A 15,219-nucleotide genomic window follows, 5' to 3' on the forward strand; every position below is an offset into this window, starting at 1 on the left:
TAAATCTAATTGCCCAATCCTTACCATTGTAAAGGAAAGCTTGGAAAACTCCCCTCTAGCAATGCCCATGCCAGAAGGCAAAACACAAATACCTAGGAAAATCTTTAACCCTCTTAAAATGATTATTTTTATTATCCTTCAGCCAACTATCAGGATTTGTTCCTGCTAAACCATTTGGTGCATCTTCACACAAAACAACATCCTCTGCTGACATACAGAAACTGCGACGGGGTTGCTTCTACCCAGCGTCCCAGCCTGTGTACGGCTACAAAACCTGCAACTTACATCGATGGAGATCACCCTCACGTACATACTATCTTTGCCAAGAGGTGGCCGATCTCAAATCCAGGAGTCACTCTAAATATAACCTCCCCAGCCCTGGGAAGGATGTGACGTTGTAGGGAAAGGGGACCTGTAATTTCACCATATCGCCAACGCTACAGCCGGGCACTTGATAATGACGGTGTAATTCAGTGGGAGTAGCAGGGCACCAGCTCATATCTGTTGAAAAGAAACTCTTGTGCAAACTCAAAGTTGAATAGTTTGACTTCATGAGCAAAAGGTCTTTTGAAAAGCAGGAGGTATTTATGTGAATACAAAGACAGGAGGGTTACAAAACACTTGCGCATCCCACAGCTATAAATCCCCAGCAGCCAACACAGAAGAAACACCAAGAGTTGAGAAGACGCTTGTCCAAGCAGCAAGTCACGCTGTCACAGGACGCTAATGAATTTATTGCACTTCCCTACCCAGCCAAGAATGTTATTTATACCTGCCTCTTCCAACGGCTTTGCCACGCAAGTGCCTTGGACGTGCTGGCACATGTAATTAATTTAGCACAAAAACGTTAAGCCAGGAGAATCGACAAAAGCAGTGAAGTGACAGTGAATTGCCCAACGCTTGGAAAAAAAATCAAAGGCAGAGGACGTTCTAGAGCATGGTAGCACTCGGTCAAAAGGTTTGTGTTCAGTATTATGCAGAAAATACTGCTCAGCCAACACAGCAACGTGGGTTGGACTCAGGCAACGAAGCAGCAGTACCTGGTAGTAGCAGTAGCACTGTAGTAGCACTCTGGCGCTCAAGAGCCAACCGGCAGCTAAAAGCTGGGGATGGCAGCGACGGGAAATGCAGCAAGAGCAGCACGGAGGTGATGGAAAGGAGAGGGAGGACGAGGGAAAGTCACCTGGAGGGACCCAGAGCACCAAGGAAGGAGCCTCTCCAAAGGCTGTGCCAACGCAGGGGCAGGCCGGCGGCTCGGGAGCGGCTGGGACTTGCAAGTGGGAGGGGGGAAAAAAACAGCCAACACAGGCACATCCATCTGTCCAGTCTCTCTCCTCACTCCGCTTGCCTGGCAATAAAGCCACAACAAAGCCTCTGCCCTCCAGCATCATGAAAACATATGATCTTAGAGTCAGGAAGATCATACTTTTAATGCCTGTAAACTGCATTTTAATTATTTAATGAGAGAGCAGCTAGAAGAAACCGTGACACTGAAATAGCCTCCTACAACCACAAACCCACCCTGTAGAGCAAGGGGCCATTATCTCATCAAAAGGTTGGGGACATTTGTGTCCCCAACCCCAGCACGGAGGGAAAGAGGAGCGGGGTGAGAGCAGAGAGGGCAGGAAGGATGGAGGATTAATGCTTCCAACCACATTTGGAGACTGATGGAGGGAAAGGATGAGGGAAACGAGAGCTATGTTGAACGCAGGGACAGAGAAAAGGAGGCAAAGTCTGCAGACATAAAGCAAATTAACTTTTCAGAAGAAAACCAGCAGCTTTTCGTGCACCCTTGGCTGGTTGCTCAATTGAAATATGTTGGAGGATGCATGACAGCGAGCATCGAAAACCAATAATAAAACGCACGGCGCAGAATCCAGCGCAGCCCTAGGTGCAATAAGTCATCCAAGACTTGTAGGAGGTTTCTACAGAGCGACTATACGGATGCAGACATTATTAGAAACAGAATGATTGATGTGTTTGATATTATGGAGCATGTTGATTTTATGATGGTGTAGGTAGCTGGGATTATGTGCGTGCAACGTCTGGATTTGTCACCTTATACAGTAAATATTTTAAGTATTGTTTTGCAGTGAATAACTCAAGGCAGGGTGATACCTTATGTTGAAAATACACTCTCCGGAAGGAATGCATTTTCGCATTCAGCTGAGCATAAACTGGTTTAGAGACCAGGAGAGGCTTAATTACCATCCAATGCAGGGAATTAGCTGGTTATCGTAACTGGTACATTCCAACCCGCTGCGCCAGCTGCAAAGAGGTAGACCCAACGTCAACACTCCCACACCCCACCGTGAGCAGTGCACACATTTCCATGCGTAGTGCCAGGAGGTGGTGGCACAGAAGGGAAAGAAAATAGAGGGTGAAGACTAGCAATCCCTTAGAGAATCCATTGCTATTGCAAAATACGTGTTACAAAGTTGTATGCACCTGGGGGAGCCGTGTGACACACATCGGTGGGTTTTAGGGAACCTTTCGGGCTGCTTTCTGGCTGTAGTGCAGCAAAAAACTTGCCTGTTTTCCACTACTTTTGGAGGCTTTTGGTAGTTTTTACTAAATTTAGCAAGAAAAGAAGGTCTGAAGAGATGAAGCCCCACAGCGCAAGCCCCAGGGGAGCAGGCTGGTGACACGGTAGCGAGTGTCCCTGCGCTCTCCCATGGGGTTGTGCAGGGAGGAGCAGCCCCAAGGGCTCGCTCCCATTTTCCGTGGTGCCACGGAGATGTGCGAGTGCATCCGCAGCTTGCCTTGGGACCTAGCACCACCTTCAGCATCCATCCCTCCTCAGCTCCCCACGTGCAAAAAGGGGAAACCCGCTCCCCTAGCTCTTGAAGGTGATGGAAGGGCAATTCCCAAGACGTGGTGCATGCCAAGACAGGCACAGGGCAGAAGACTGGGCATGGAGGAAAAAGCAGCAAGGAGGAAAAAACATTCCTTCTAACACTCAGCAAGGAACAAGCTTCAAAAAAATAAAATACAACAGTGAAGAGATGCTCACAAGCTGCATTGCTTTCTAGACTGCAACAGGAAAGGACCATTAGACCTTCTCACCAGCCATCTCTGTAACCCAGCCCATTAAATCTCTGCATAGTGGTTACTTCCCTCCCAGCACCTTGAGAAAGTGCTGGTGAGAAAAGTCCATTTAAATTTCAATTCCCGTTTTGCAAGTGATTTCAGACCCATTTTCCTGGGTATTTTGGCCACCGTGTTCGCCCTCGGGCAGAGCTGGAGGTAACTACAGCTTTGCTCACCGCCCGGTTAAAGACATCAAGGAAAGAGAGGGGTTTTCCTCTCTCACAAGCCCACGCAGAGGAAGCTTTCAAACGTCCCATTCAAAAACATGAGGCACAAACCACCCAGGATCTACACGAAGTATCTCTCATTGACGTTGCCTCCTGGATGGAGAAAAGCCAAAGACTCCTGGTTGGAATTACAAGGCTTTAAGGAGCATAAGCCCAGGTCAGAGCCCAAAGGGCCTCATGCACCAACTCCATATGATTTGGGATGAAGCCTGAAGCATCCTTCCACAAGGAACACGGTTTAGGGCTCATAGCCCCAGGCAGCAAGTCCTCTAAGAGACCACAAAACTCTACTGCAGCCCCGAGCAGCCCGACAGCACGTGGAGGTGTTTCCAGCAAGCCCCCAAGCCAGAGGGAGATGCTACGCAGCTCCACCATGCCTTCAGCTGCTGGCAAAAAGGTTTGACAGCTCCGAAATCGATGCTGTTTTACAAGTGGGTTGTAGCTCAGAGAATACAGCTCTAAGGTCAATCTGCCGATGCTTTTGCTCCTGCCCACTGCTCAGACAGATTGGGGTCCTTCCGCAAGAGTGCGTTGGGAAGCACTGATGCATTAAGTCTAATAAAGCTACAGGATGAGGTTCTTTTTGTCAGTAACATATGTTGGGAGCCTATAAAGATTTACATGCCCACAATGAGACACTTTCGGTCATTACATGAATTTATTTCAAAACACAGAGTGAATTCCCTATCACAGGCTTTCCTTGGTTGCAGCTGTTGAAGTGTTCTTAAAAGGCAAAAAGGCAAGAAAAAAAAACAACCCTCGAATCACAAAGGTTTCAGTCTTTTCCAATCGTATTATGCAAGTTTTCCCCCACACTGGTGACAGTAATTCCTGCTTGTGAATCACAGCTAATTGTATTATAATAGGCCATTCTTCTTGATTTAATATACCATATGAAAATCAGTACGTGAGCGAGTGTGGTCATAAGATTAGTAACAGCTCTAGTTCTTAATTTATGTTCACACTTTATTATTGAAGAATTTAAAGCTCAAGGGTGTTGAGGAGGATGTTTTGCTGGAGTTTGTTTTATTCCAGAAGTAAATTACAAAACTGGGGGAGAGGGAAGTGGAACAAACCAAAACAAATGACAGATACCTGCTCCCACGGCCTGGAATTACAGCACTCAGGGTGAGGGCGGGGGGGAAATAAAAACCAGAGGAAGAATTCCCAGAACTGCCTGAGAGCAAAATGAATCAGCTGCATTATCACAGAGGTTTGCAACAACAGGGTTCCCCACTTTCAGAAAGAAAGAAGAAAAGTGGAGGGAAGAACATACTCCAAAATAGATCAAGATTTGTGGGTGGCTTTTGGCTGGGTGAGAGGGGGGACTGGGAAAAGGAAAGGAAATTAGGGAAGGGTGAAAGAAGTGGCAAAAACTGCAAAGAAGGTGAGACAGACCAGAAACGTAGGGGAAAAAACTAAACAAAATAGAACAAAATGACAACTGTAAGCAAGCGAAAGGGCAGAGAAAAGCAAAGGAAGAGGAAGCAGCCCACTGCTAAACCCTGACCAGGGCTGCCTACGTGCTTTTAAGCCTTTCAGGGCCAACATGTGTCTTTTGAGTTTTATTTTGGTTTTCTAAAGCATGGGCAATCCATTACAGGCAGGATTTCCCCAGCCAGCTTCAGCCCCCACATGTGCACACAGCAATCGTTGTCCCTGCAAGAAGAAATAAAGGCACTGCACCATCCCTGCCCTGCAGCCAGCATCCGTGGCCAGGACCAGTGCTACCCACCAGTCGGTGCCGACTCCAGGCTGGCCTCTGCCTGCACGGTCAGGGAATGGGAAGTGTGACCGTGGATGGCATCAGGGTGCAAAACTTACAGGCAAGCAACAGACCCGCGTGCAGGCTTAGCCCTAACCAGGGATAAATGCATTTGCAATAACGCCCCGCAGTCTGACTCGAGCAGTTCTCCTCCATCCCAGCTCAGGAGAAGGCAAGCCTACAGCCAGGATGGAAAAAAGAAAGCCCATAAGAAAAAGCTCATCCCAGCTCCAATTTCAGCCATCCTGCTGGGAAAAGTGACTGTTACCAGAGCCAGCCCAGGGTGCTGCAGAGCCCTTATGGCTCGATGTGATGCTCCAGCCAGCAACAAACTCCGGCAGCCCAGGGATTTCAGAATAAATGACATTACCCTGAATTACACCCAGAGTAAAGGGCAAACCCCAGCAGCCTCCAGGGGACTGCAGGCTCCCCACAGCCATTTTCATTAAACAAACTCTCAGCATCATCTCGCAAGCGCGTGGGGGCCGCACAGAGCCCAGGTCTGGCTCCCATCCTGCAGAATACCTGGGCTTCTGCTGCATTTATTTAACCTCCCCACACCAGCTTCCTTTGGTACCTACGTAACGATACAGGAATTATTATTCTTTGCATTCAGTACGTATTAGTAGATGATCGGTGGATCCCGAAGCAATTTGCAAATATTAAGCCTTAGCAGAATGCCCGAGTGGTAGGTAATGGTAATTATGTCCCTAATTATATAAATTCTGCTGTAGGGTGGCAAGTAATTATTTGGATTCTATCATATAACTAAAACAAACCTATGTTGATGATTACATGTTCAGCACGTGACTAACCGGCATTTCGTTTCCTGACTGATGGCTTCAGCATAAAAGAAAAAAAAAAAGCAGGTAGAAAAAAACCACACAGGAGAGTCCTGCTAAAAATCCCTCCTCTGCTTCTGCAGTCTGATTCTCCTCTCCCAAACTCGCTCGTCCCTCCCCTTGACAAACTGCGTGTCTGCACGTCCCTACGCAAGCCAAGGGGTTCGGTCCTGTGCTCCAACCCAGGGACAAAACAGGACCAGAAACTGGGAGAAGCCCAGAAGTTTCGTGGCAGTAGTGCGAAAACCTTGGCTGAACCATTTCCCCACTGAACAGATTTTCTTTCCTGCCTGAAATAACAGTCCCCATAGCTTCCACCCCAAACGCTTGCCCAGGTTTTGTTAAAACCTACCAGTGCACGAAGTTTAAACGCTTGCTTGTATCTGGACCCAGGTCAAGTGGGCTGTAAAGGATTTGGGAGCACGTATCGGCACAAGCACGCCCCAACCCCGTTCTTTCCAAATGCAGCGGGCCCAGAGGTTGCAGTCCTTCCTCCCTTTACAGCCGCACAACCCGCGGCACATCTGTTCTCCACCAGTCCAGCGAGGAGCCCCTAGTGCAGCCCCCCCACCAGGAAGACATTTAGTCGTCAAAGACATCCTCCACACCAAGCACGTGCAGCGCTACCCAGAAATGCAGACCAAGGGGCCGTAAAACCATAAAAGATAAAGAACCTTCAATTTTTATTTTTTTCCTCCTAAATTAGCCAGGCAGAGCAGGTCTCCCTGAACACCCTCATCCTGCGCAGCCCGAAGAGTTCACGGCAAGAAGCCGGGCAGCACATCTCTGCGTCAGCTTGAAAAATTCCACCGCGGCCTTCCCGGCGCTGCGTATTGATGGAGCTTGGAGACATTAGTGCTGACCCAGCAGCGAGGTACATTCCTCAGATCAGCTTTATGCCAGCCTTTAAAACCCAATGTCATTTTTCAAATTAAAAAAAAAAAAAAAAAAAGGCAAAAGTCAGAGAAGCTTTGCTGGACCAAATTGATTATCCACAAGACAGTAAAGGATTGTTCCCTGCAGCCTGTTCTCAATAGCCTGTCTCTGGTAGACGACCAATTAGGCAAGTTTCTGTCCACCCTCATTCTTGAATCTTCTCAGTCCGTGTTTCTCTGCTCCATCCCAAGCACATCCTCATTAAAGGCTACCTCCTCAGAGATGCACGTCCAGCTCTCACAGCCACCCTTGGCTTGGGCAACCTACGCAGCTCCCTCGGTCCTGCCTCATAAATCAATCCCCACAGTCAGGCCTCTTTTATTGCCGTTATCCTGCAAAGTCGCCTCAGTTTGTCAATATTTTTCTTCTTTCAAGGAGATGCTCCAAAGACAGAGGGTGGAAAAACACAGTTTTGTTGCAATTGCATATTATCCCTCTCGTGTCTGGAAGAATGCTGGTTTGCACTGTATTAAAAGGTACCAGCAATGATCTATCTAAAATATGCTCAAGTAAGAACTGGCTAAAAGTGTTCCGATGGAAGGGTTTTCAAAGCACCTTCATTTTCCGATGGAAAATCATCAAAGGGTTCCACTTTGACTATATGGTCGATGCTTAAGGAGAAGATGAAAAGTCAAGATGATGACACCAAACCGGAACGTTTTCAGAGAGTGTTACAGGACGAAAAATTCTAATATCATACCCTTAAAAAAATTAATTCAAACCAAGTCCTCCCAAGAGATGGGAGGGCTGAATTTCAACCAGACCTAACCCACCTCCTGAGAGCCACAACTGGGAAGGAGGGCCAGCCCTTTCCGAAACAAAACGTACGCCTTCTCCACGCCTGATGCCAAGAAGCGCAAAGCGCTTTGGCCGCCGACCACGCTGATGAAGATCAGCGCATCAAAGGGCTAAACCCAACTCCAAGGAACCATAAATAGCGATGGAAGCGGCAACCCCTTCGCACCAATGCGTGTCACTGTCAAGCCAAGCTCCCTGCACCGATGGGTTGATCATTTTAGTTCCCTCCCGGTCCCTGACTGTGCTCCTGCTCCCAGCACCATGCCCACCTCCTCGCCCAGCTAACCCCTCGCTGTCCCTCCGCTCAAATGTCACGGCAAACAGTCCTTACAAATTCAGCCCAGCATCAAGGTGGCATTTGTCTGCTGGTGCTCTGCTGATGTGGCCTATCAACCCCATGAGACGTGATAAATTAGGCTATCTGCTGAAAAAAAATAAAAATAAAAATAAAAAAGGACTTAGGTACCCACATTCCAGGCACATCCCATTTCAGACTCCTAAATCAAAAATATGTGATAATAAAAGCCCTGCAGAGCTGCTGACTACCGCCGAAGGAGCCTGTTCTCCACAAGCATTAAGCTCCCAGATTAAATGAGAGGAGAAGCCCACGACCCCAGATCACGCACGCTGCCGAGCTTTTCTTGCTCCGTGGATTTATGTGGGATCTCAAGCTCTCCAGAGCAAGCCCGCTCGGGAAGGGCCAGCGCAGCGCCCGCCGGGCGACGCTCCTTGGTCCCTGCCCCTCTTCAGCAGCTCGACGCCCATCTCGCACCCAGCCAGGATCCAGAAATTAGGTGCCAATCTCCAAGCCAGCTCATCTCACTGTGTGTTCCCCAGCCTAACTGCAGTCACAAGCACCTCAACAACCGAGCCTGCAGGAAAACCTCAGTGCAGGGACCCCTCGACCCAAACGTACGCTAAATCACCCCGAGCCCCTCTTCAGAGCCAGCCCACCTCTCACGGCGAGCGTCACCAAGGGCTGTGCTTGGGCAGCGCTTCACTCTGTTCAGTCCTCGTTTCTCCTTGGATTCTTTGATGCTAACTAACACAAAATTAGGAATATTACTTAATGCCGTTGCAGTCTGGTGAAGAGAGCACGGACTTGGCACTGCTGCTTTAATGAGCGAGACTGAATCCAACTGGCTCCCCTCGTAGTTCCCTTAAATGGCAGCTGTACAAATCGGGAGCATATTTAAAGCTTCAGCCCCACATCAGCATAATTAAACTCAACCCACTTCCCTTCCAAAAGCAACAGTAACAGCGAGCCAGATTTAAGTTATGTTTGGAACTGGTGCTAAAAAAAAATTTAAATAATTAAAAATATAACAGAATAGGGGTCTGAAAAGGAAATGGGTAAAACAGTTTGTTTGTAGTAGAGTGAGCAAAATCCCCAAACAAACAAAACCACGCACGCACGCTGAAATCACCACACAGTTAGTTACGGTGGTGCTAAACACGGTGCTTACGGCTGCCCCCAGCCTCGGCCCACCCAAGGTGGTGGCACGGCGCTTGCTGTCTGTGGCCACAGCGAAAGCCGGTGTGAACCCGGTGCTGGAAGCGTCTCATTAGTTTGATGAGTGTTAGCTTCACGCTGGGCACGGCTTATTATCTAGTGGGGAAACGGCAAAATCGCATCTCCCCCCTCCAGCATTCAGGAATATTTTTTAAAACGCACTTTCCTGCGGCAAAGCAGCACCCAGGTCTCTATGCCACTGCTACTCCTTAAGGCCCCTGTTCTGGGAGTAACTAAAAATGTTTTCAAAAAAAAAAATAAACGGTGAGCAAATAAAACCCCTAACAGGTATTGACTGCAGAGCCTTCGAAGCAGGCCCATAAATCACAGCCTTCACCAGGGCTTGTTTCACCGAGGCACAATCAGGATGGAGACCGAAACCTGCCACCACCACCCGCCCCCGCAAAGCCCCTCTCTCCCCCTTGCAACGGGCAGGTCGCAAGCTACAGCTTCCCAGGCGGAGCCACAGGTGACGAGTTCTATTTGGAAAGTTATTAAATCAGGATGAGGTAATTAGACCGTAAATCCCAACCTGTGAGACGCATTAATAACTTTCTCAGGAAAAAAATAAAAAAAAAAAAGAAATCAATAAGCGCAGGACAGGACAACCAAGATAAATATTTTGGAAACAAACAGAGCTCAGTGGAATAAATCAACACCCAAATTCCAGCGATGAAGAGCAAAGCAATCCTCCACTTAATCCCGATACTCAGTTACAGATAGATGGGGCCATTCCTGCAGGGGAAAGCAAATACTGTCTTTAATCATTAAACTGCCCAGTTCCAACAGTTTTATATTAGAAATTGGAAGAAGTTTCTGAAGGACACCAACTGCTGAAGAGTTGCTTCCCTTAAAGCCTCTGCGCCAAGGTGGCAGTCGAGCACGTGCATAACCATCGCCTCGTGCAACGGCCGAGCTTTTAGGTCCAGCCTATGGGAAGAAGCAAACGCACGTATATTGCCAGAGGGGTACGATCCGAGTCTCCATCCTGCCCATGTACCACCATCCTCATCCTCATCCAGCTGGAAAACGCTGCACGCAGCCGACAACACCTACCTCACGCCGTCAAGAGAATAACTCAAAATTGAGTGCTCATAAATACCCTAAACATGCCCAACGAAACCATTTCAGTCCTGCAGCACCGAGTTCCACAAACCAGTGCAAACCCCAAGTATTCACATAGATCGGGGAATAAAAAAGGCAACGCTACCTACACGTGTTGGTTTTGCTGGGCTTATTCTCAAGCAGCCCTTTGGTTTTTCACGTTACAGAAGTGCAATCGCCACCGTACCTGAACGGGATGAACAAAGCGAGGCTGAAAGGAGAGTGCACCTCATACAAGAGACTGCCTAACAGAGTTGGGAAGAATAAAAGGAGACCAGCTCTCTCATCCAGAGCCTTTGCTTCTGCTTCAGATCTAAGTAAGGACTTGTTTGCTCAAAAACAAGTCTGGTTTACTCTGTTTTGGTTTTTTTTTTACCCAATGAAAGCTATAACCCTGCAAGCATTACCTCACTCCTGCCTTTTAAGACAGAAGCAGCTCTTTATGCATCCGAGCAGGTATAAAAACTGCAAAATACTCTTTACACTATCATTTATTCCATTCGCATTTGATCTTTTTCACCCGCTTTCCTTCAGATCTGTGCCCAGTTCAAGCCACACAATGTTCTTGCCCCTCCTTGGTGTTATTTCCTCCCAACTCAGGAGGAAAAGCAGAAGCTTCAAGTAACCCAGACGCAAAGGGGTGCCGGGAGCTGCTCACCACTCCAAGCAAACCCCAAGCTCCGAGTTTGGTACGTCGACCCCAGCCCCCGGGCCCCGGGGAGCGAGGTCCCCCCGCAGCGAGCTCTCCGGACACACACCAGGCCCCAGAGAAGTTGTTGCCGGCATCCCCCCAAGAAACATCTCTCTTTAGTAGGGATTCACAGGTGGAAAAGCCCCTCAGCCTTTACTCAAGGACAACACAGAGGTCACTCTCTTTTGCTTTAAAACAGAGAGGAGGAAGGCTGCGCCGTGACGGAGGGAGCTGGCACTAACACCGCCCGCCCTGCTTCACGCAGCAGCAACTTGGTGCAGGGAAGGCAGATCCAGTTGCTCGCCCTGGCTCAGCGGGCTCCCATCTCCCTCCACCCTGCTGTCCTTCCCTGGGACCACACACCCTGTATTTTCCCTATTTCCCCAGCTGAGCTATTCCAGGCGATGGCACAGAGCTGGGGAGTGCTCCCCTGCACCCTGGGTCCCAGCATGCTGCAAGCTCCCACCCAGGCTCCCAGGGCTGACACACACCCGTCTCCTTCCCTCCCACCCTCGAGGGGCAGCTTTTCAGGTCTGCGCTTGACGGCTGGAGAAGACCACATTCCTTAGCCCTCCTCAGTGGTATAAAACAGCCGCTGCAGAGAATTTAGTGGCCAGTTACATCAGAGGCCACCCTTAACTCCTGCACCTCTCCCCGCAGCACCCTTCGCCCCTGTCAAGCCAAAGCAGCACTCCAGGCTTTCTGTTCCTTGGGAGAACGTGAATCATGCTGCCTTGCTCACCGCAACTCGGAACAAGAGTTCGCTAAAACCTGCAGTCAGGCCCTACTGACGACCAGCAAACATCACCACGCTCGTAAACTGGGGAACGGGAAAAGGGAGGCAGCTCGCCACAGCCCAGAGGCCAAGCACCTGTTTCTGCCTATTCTTCCCAAATTTCCTTATGCCGCTGTACCGGTTTGCAGGCTCGTCCTGCCAGAAGGGGCCTGTCTCAATACGATTTTTTTGGTTTTTTAAGTGTGCCATTTCTGTTCTCATCTTTGCAGCAGCATATGTTAAGTCAACAGTCCTGGGCAGCTCACTTCATCCCACGGGGATTTTCTCTCTCCTCCCCTTTACAATTTAGCAGCCAACTATGCTGATGTGACAAGTCCAAAGAGACCGTTTCTTTTGATTTTAGGTATGCATCTCAGGCAGCGCTTTCAGAACAGGGAATTCAGCTCCTCTCCCGTGTGCGGAGCAGCAACAGCTCTAACTAGTTATCTCTCCCCACAGACACCTGCACCGCTAACAGCAGCGAGAGTATTTAATCACAGTGTATACCTCTCTCTCCTGGATATCTGCAGAGATTAGAAGAGTAGAATATTCCAGCACAATAAACATCCAACTGCTGTCAATGAAGTACGAAATGGTCATTCGAGAGTCCAGTTTCAGCTCTCATTTAGAGCCACTGCCATTCAGCATCTCTTACCGCGCCGTACCTCGCCAACAGTCCCACAGGAATTTTTTCAAGCAGCGATACCCTTGGCGGTTTGCAAAACAGGGCCCTAAGTTTAGGGGTTTGATCCCACCGCAAAGTCACCAGACAAACTCCTGCCTGGTGCGTCAACCCTCCCACAAAGGGGGCCGGGGCCCTTCTAGAAGGTAAAGGCGGCAGCTCAAATTAGCTGAGTTCATCACCTGCAGACCGCAGCCCTCTGCACAGCACCCCACAGCTGCGCGGGGTGCAGCTCAACTGACCCACGAGGAATTCCCTGGGCAGCAAAAGGAGCAGGCAGCAACCCGAGTGCCCCACGCCGACCCCCGGCAGGGCCCCAGCTGCCAGCCCCCTCCTCCTCTAAAGCCTACATCCGCAGCCAGAGTTCACCTGGGGAAACTTTGCCTCCGGGCTGGAGATGGAAAAAGTCGAGATGCAACTGTGCAGAAGGCAACAGGGAAAGTGCGGCAGAAGTGGCGGGGATGGCTACAGCATTTTGTTTTTTTTAATTAAAAATTAAGGGGGGACCGAGCCCCTCACCACCCACTGCTGATGGCCAGAGTTACCCTTGAAATAGAAAGCATCGCCTTCGGTCCGGAGGAGAAATAAGCATCCAGGCGCACAGCTTCGTGGGCAGAGATCTGCCGGGCAGCTTCTGGGAGGGGGCTGCGATGAGAACCCCGCAGGGGCCGTTCGGTGCCCTGCCCGGGGTGCTGGGACCCGCCGCCGGCCCCGAGCGCCACCGTGGGAAAAACACGCACCGAGCGGCGGCGGGAGCCCAGGCCGGCACCCGGGGGGCGGGGGGGGGGAGCGGAGGGGTACGACAGGAGGGTCCGGGGAGGGGGCTCGGACCGAGGGGAACCGGGGAGGGGGGGCTTCACCCGGCGAACTCACCGCGGAGAAGTTGTGGGGCCCGCAGAGCTCGCCGCGGTACTTGCAGGAGAGCAGCATGTCCTCCAGCTGGTGACCCAGGCGGTCCATGAAGTCGGCGCTGATGCCCTCGTAGTGCCGGGGGGGCAAAAAGAGACGAAAATCGGCCAGTTTGGCGAACCAGCGGAGCCGCGCCTCGTCTCCGCGCAGCAGCTCGGTGAGCAGCGGGCGGGCGGTGCGGTTGGGCAGCAGCAAGCCCAGCCAGTGCCCCGCGTAGTACAGATCGCCCTTGGAGAGCCGCGGGAAGCGGAGCGGGTTGTTGTTGCAGAGGGTGACGGCGGGGAAGGGCAGCTGGCGGCTCCACTCGGTGCGCACCTGGGTGTGCGAGGGGAAGGAGAGCCAGTGCAGCAGGCGGTTGGAGGACCAGGAGAGCAGCAAACCCAGGGAGGTGCAGAAGGCCAGCACCCACAGCGCCCGCCGCGGCAGCGCCGCCCGCCGAGAGCACATGTGCCGCAGCCCGTGCAGCCGGGGGTGCGGCCCGGGGGGCAGCCCCGGGGGCAGCCGCGGGGGCGGCCCCGGGGGCAGCCCTGTGCGCAGCGGCGGCGCCCGGCGCCCCCGCGCCATGGGCGCTCCCCGCCGCCGGCCCGGGCTCAGGGCGAGCCGCGCCGCGCCATGCCGGGTCCCGCCGCTCCCCGCGCCGCGGCCGGCAGCGGCCCCGAGCGGCGGGGGGAGCCGCCGCGGGCGGCCGGCACCGAGCTCTCCGCCGGGCAGCGGTTCCGGCAGCGCGGCATGCCGGGCCCCGCCGCCGCCGCCGGGCCCCGCGGGGGGCAGCGGGGCGGCCCTGCCCCTCAGCCGCCGGCCGAGCCCCCCGCCCCGCTCACATGCTGCGGGGCCGCTCCCGCTCCGCGCCCCCCCACCCCCCCCCCGCCCCGCCGGCACCGGGGGGCTCGGCACGCCCCGGGCACCCCCGGGACCTCCCGGCGCTCCCCGACACCGACCGCCTACCCGAGCCCCGGCGGCCGCCCCGGGACCCCCCGGCGCCGCTCCGCGGGGCGAGACCCCCCACCCCCCAGTCCCCGGGCGGTTGCTTAGCCCCGACCCGCGCTCCGCCGGCCCCGGGGGGCTCGCATGCTGCCCGGCCGGGGTGCCGCTGCCCTCCGCTCCCCCGAGGAAAGCCCTCGGCCGGGCGCGCCCCGTCCCCGGGCGAGGAGGAGGATGGAGAGCGGGACGAAGCTTCCCCGAGCGCAGGTCCCGGCGAGCCCCGCCGCTGGGCGCCAGCCGCGCTGGGGAGGCGGAGGGAGGGATGCTCGGCCGCGATCGCGCCGTTGCCTCGCTGGAGCAGCCCCCTCCTTCCCCGCTCTTTATCCCCGGCAGCGCAGGGGGAGCGCGGCGCCGCTCCCGGGACCGCCGCTGCCGCCGGCCTTGGCCGGGGCTGCCTCCCTCCCTCCTTTCCTCCCTCCCTCCTTCCCTCCCTCCTTCCCTCCCTTCTTCCCTTCCTCCCTCCTCCCGCCGGAGTTTGTTTTTCTGCTTTTCAGCATCCCCGGGGGAAAACATGATATCACCAACACAAGCAAAGCCTCTAGAAATAGAGGCAAGGTTTGCAGCCTGCTGTTTGTAGCGGTTGTTTTCTGGGGAAAGTGGTTGATTGTTTTGGGGGCGTTCCTTTTTCTTTTTTTTTTTGCTTTCCCTAGCAAAGCTGCTCTACTGTCCTCCGCTTCCATGAAAGACGAGTGGAAGCACGGAGAAACGCATTCCTAGAAGCATCGCCCTCCCTCCGACCCTCTCCCCGTTTGCCGGTGTCACGCTGACGCCTGGGGAGCCCGCTGGGGTCAGAGGGCTCGTTTTGCCCCGCGTCCACCACACGAAAAAGCCCCTTTTCGCCAGCGCCTTCACGAGGCGGCAGTAACTTAGGGTACGTGTTGGCATCTCCTGGGGTTTGCTTAGCTC

At 52.8% G+C, this 15,219-nt stretch overlaps 1 protein-coding gene across 2 annotated transcripts in view; it reads right to left on the reverse strand.

The window, feature by feature from the left end:
* Positions 1-14,746, reverse strand: part of LOC142067850 (acid-sensing ion channel 2-like) — a 103,404-nt gene extending 88,658 nt beyond the window's left edge. For both annotated transcript variants that reach the window (XR_012664154.1, XM_075116834.1), the window contains exon 1: positions 13,297-14,746. Coding sequence is in view for 1 of the 2 variants with exons in the window: in XM_075116834.1 (XP_074972935.1) it covers positions 13,297-13,896 (600 nt within the window). In the remaining variant the exon portion in view is untranslated. The remainder of the gene's footprint in view (positions 1-13,296) is intronic.
* Positions 14,747-15,219: the final 473 nt, after the last annotated feature.

Source organism: Phalacrocorax aristotelis, chromosome 23, assembly GCF_949628215.1.
Source record: "Phalacrocorax aristotelis chromosome 23, bGulAri2.1, whole genome shotgun sequence".
Lineage (NCBI taxonomy): Eukaryota > Metazoa > Chordata > Aves > Suliformes > Phalacrocoracidae > Phalacrocorax > Phalacrocorax aristotelis.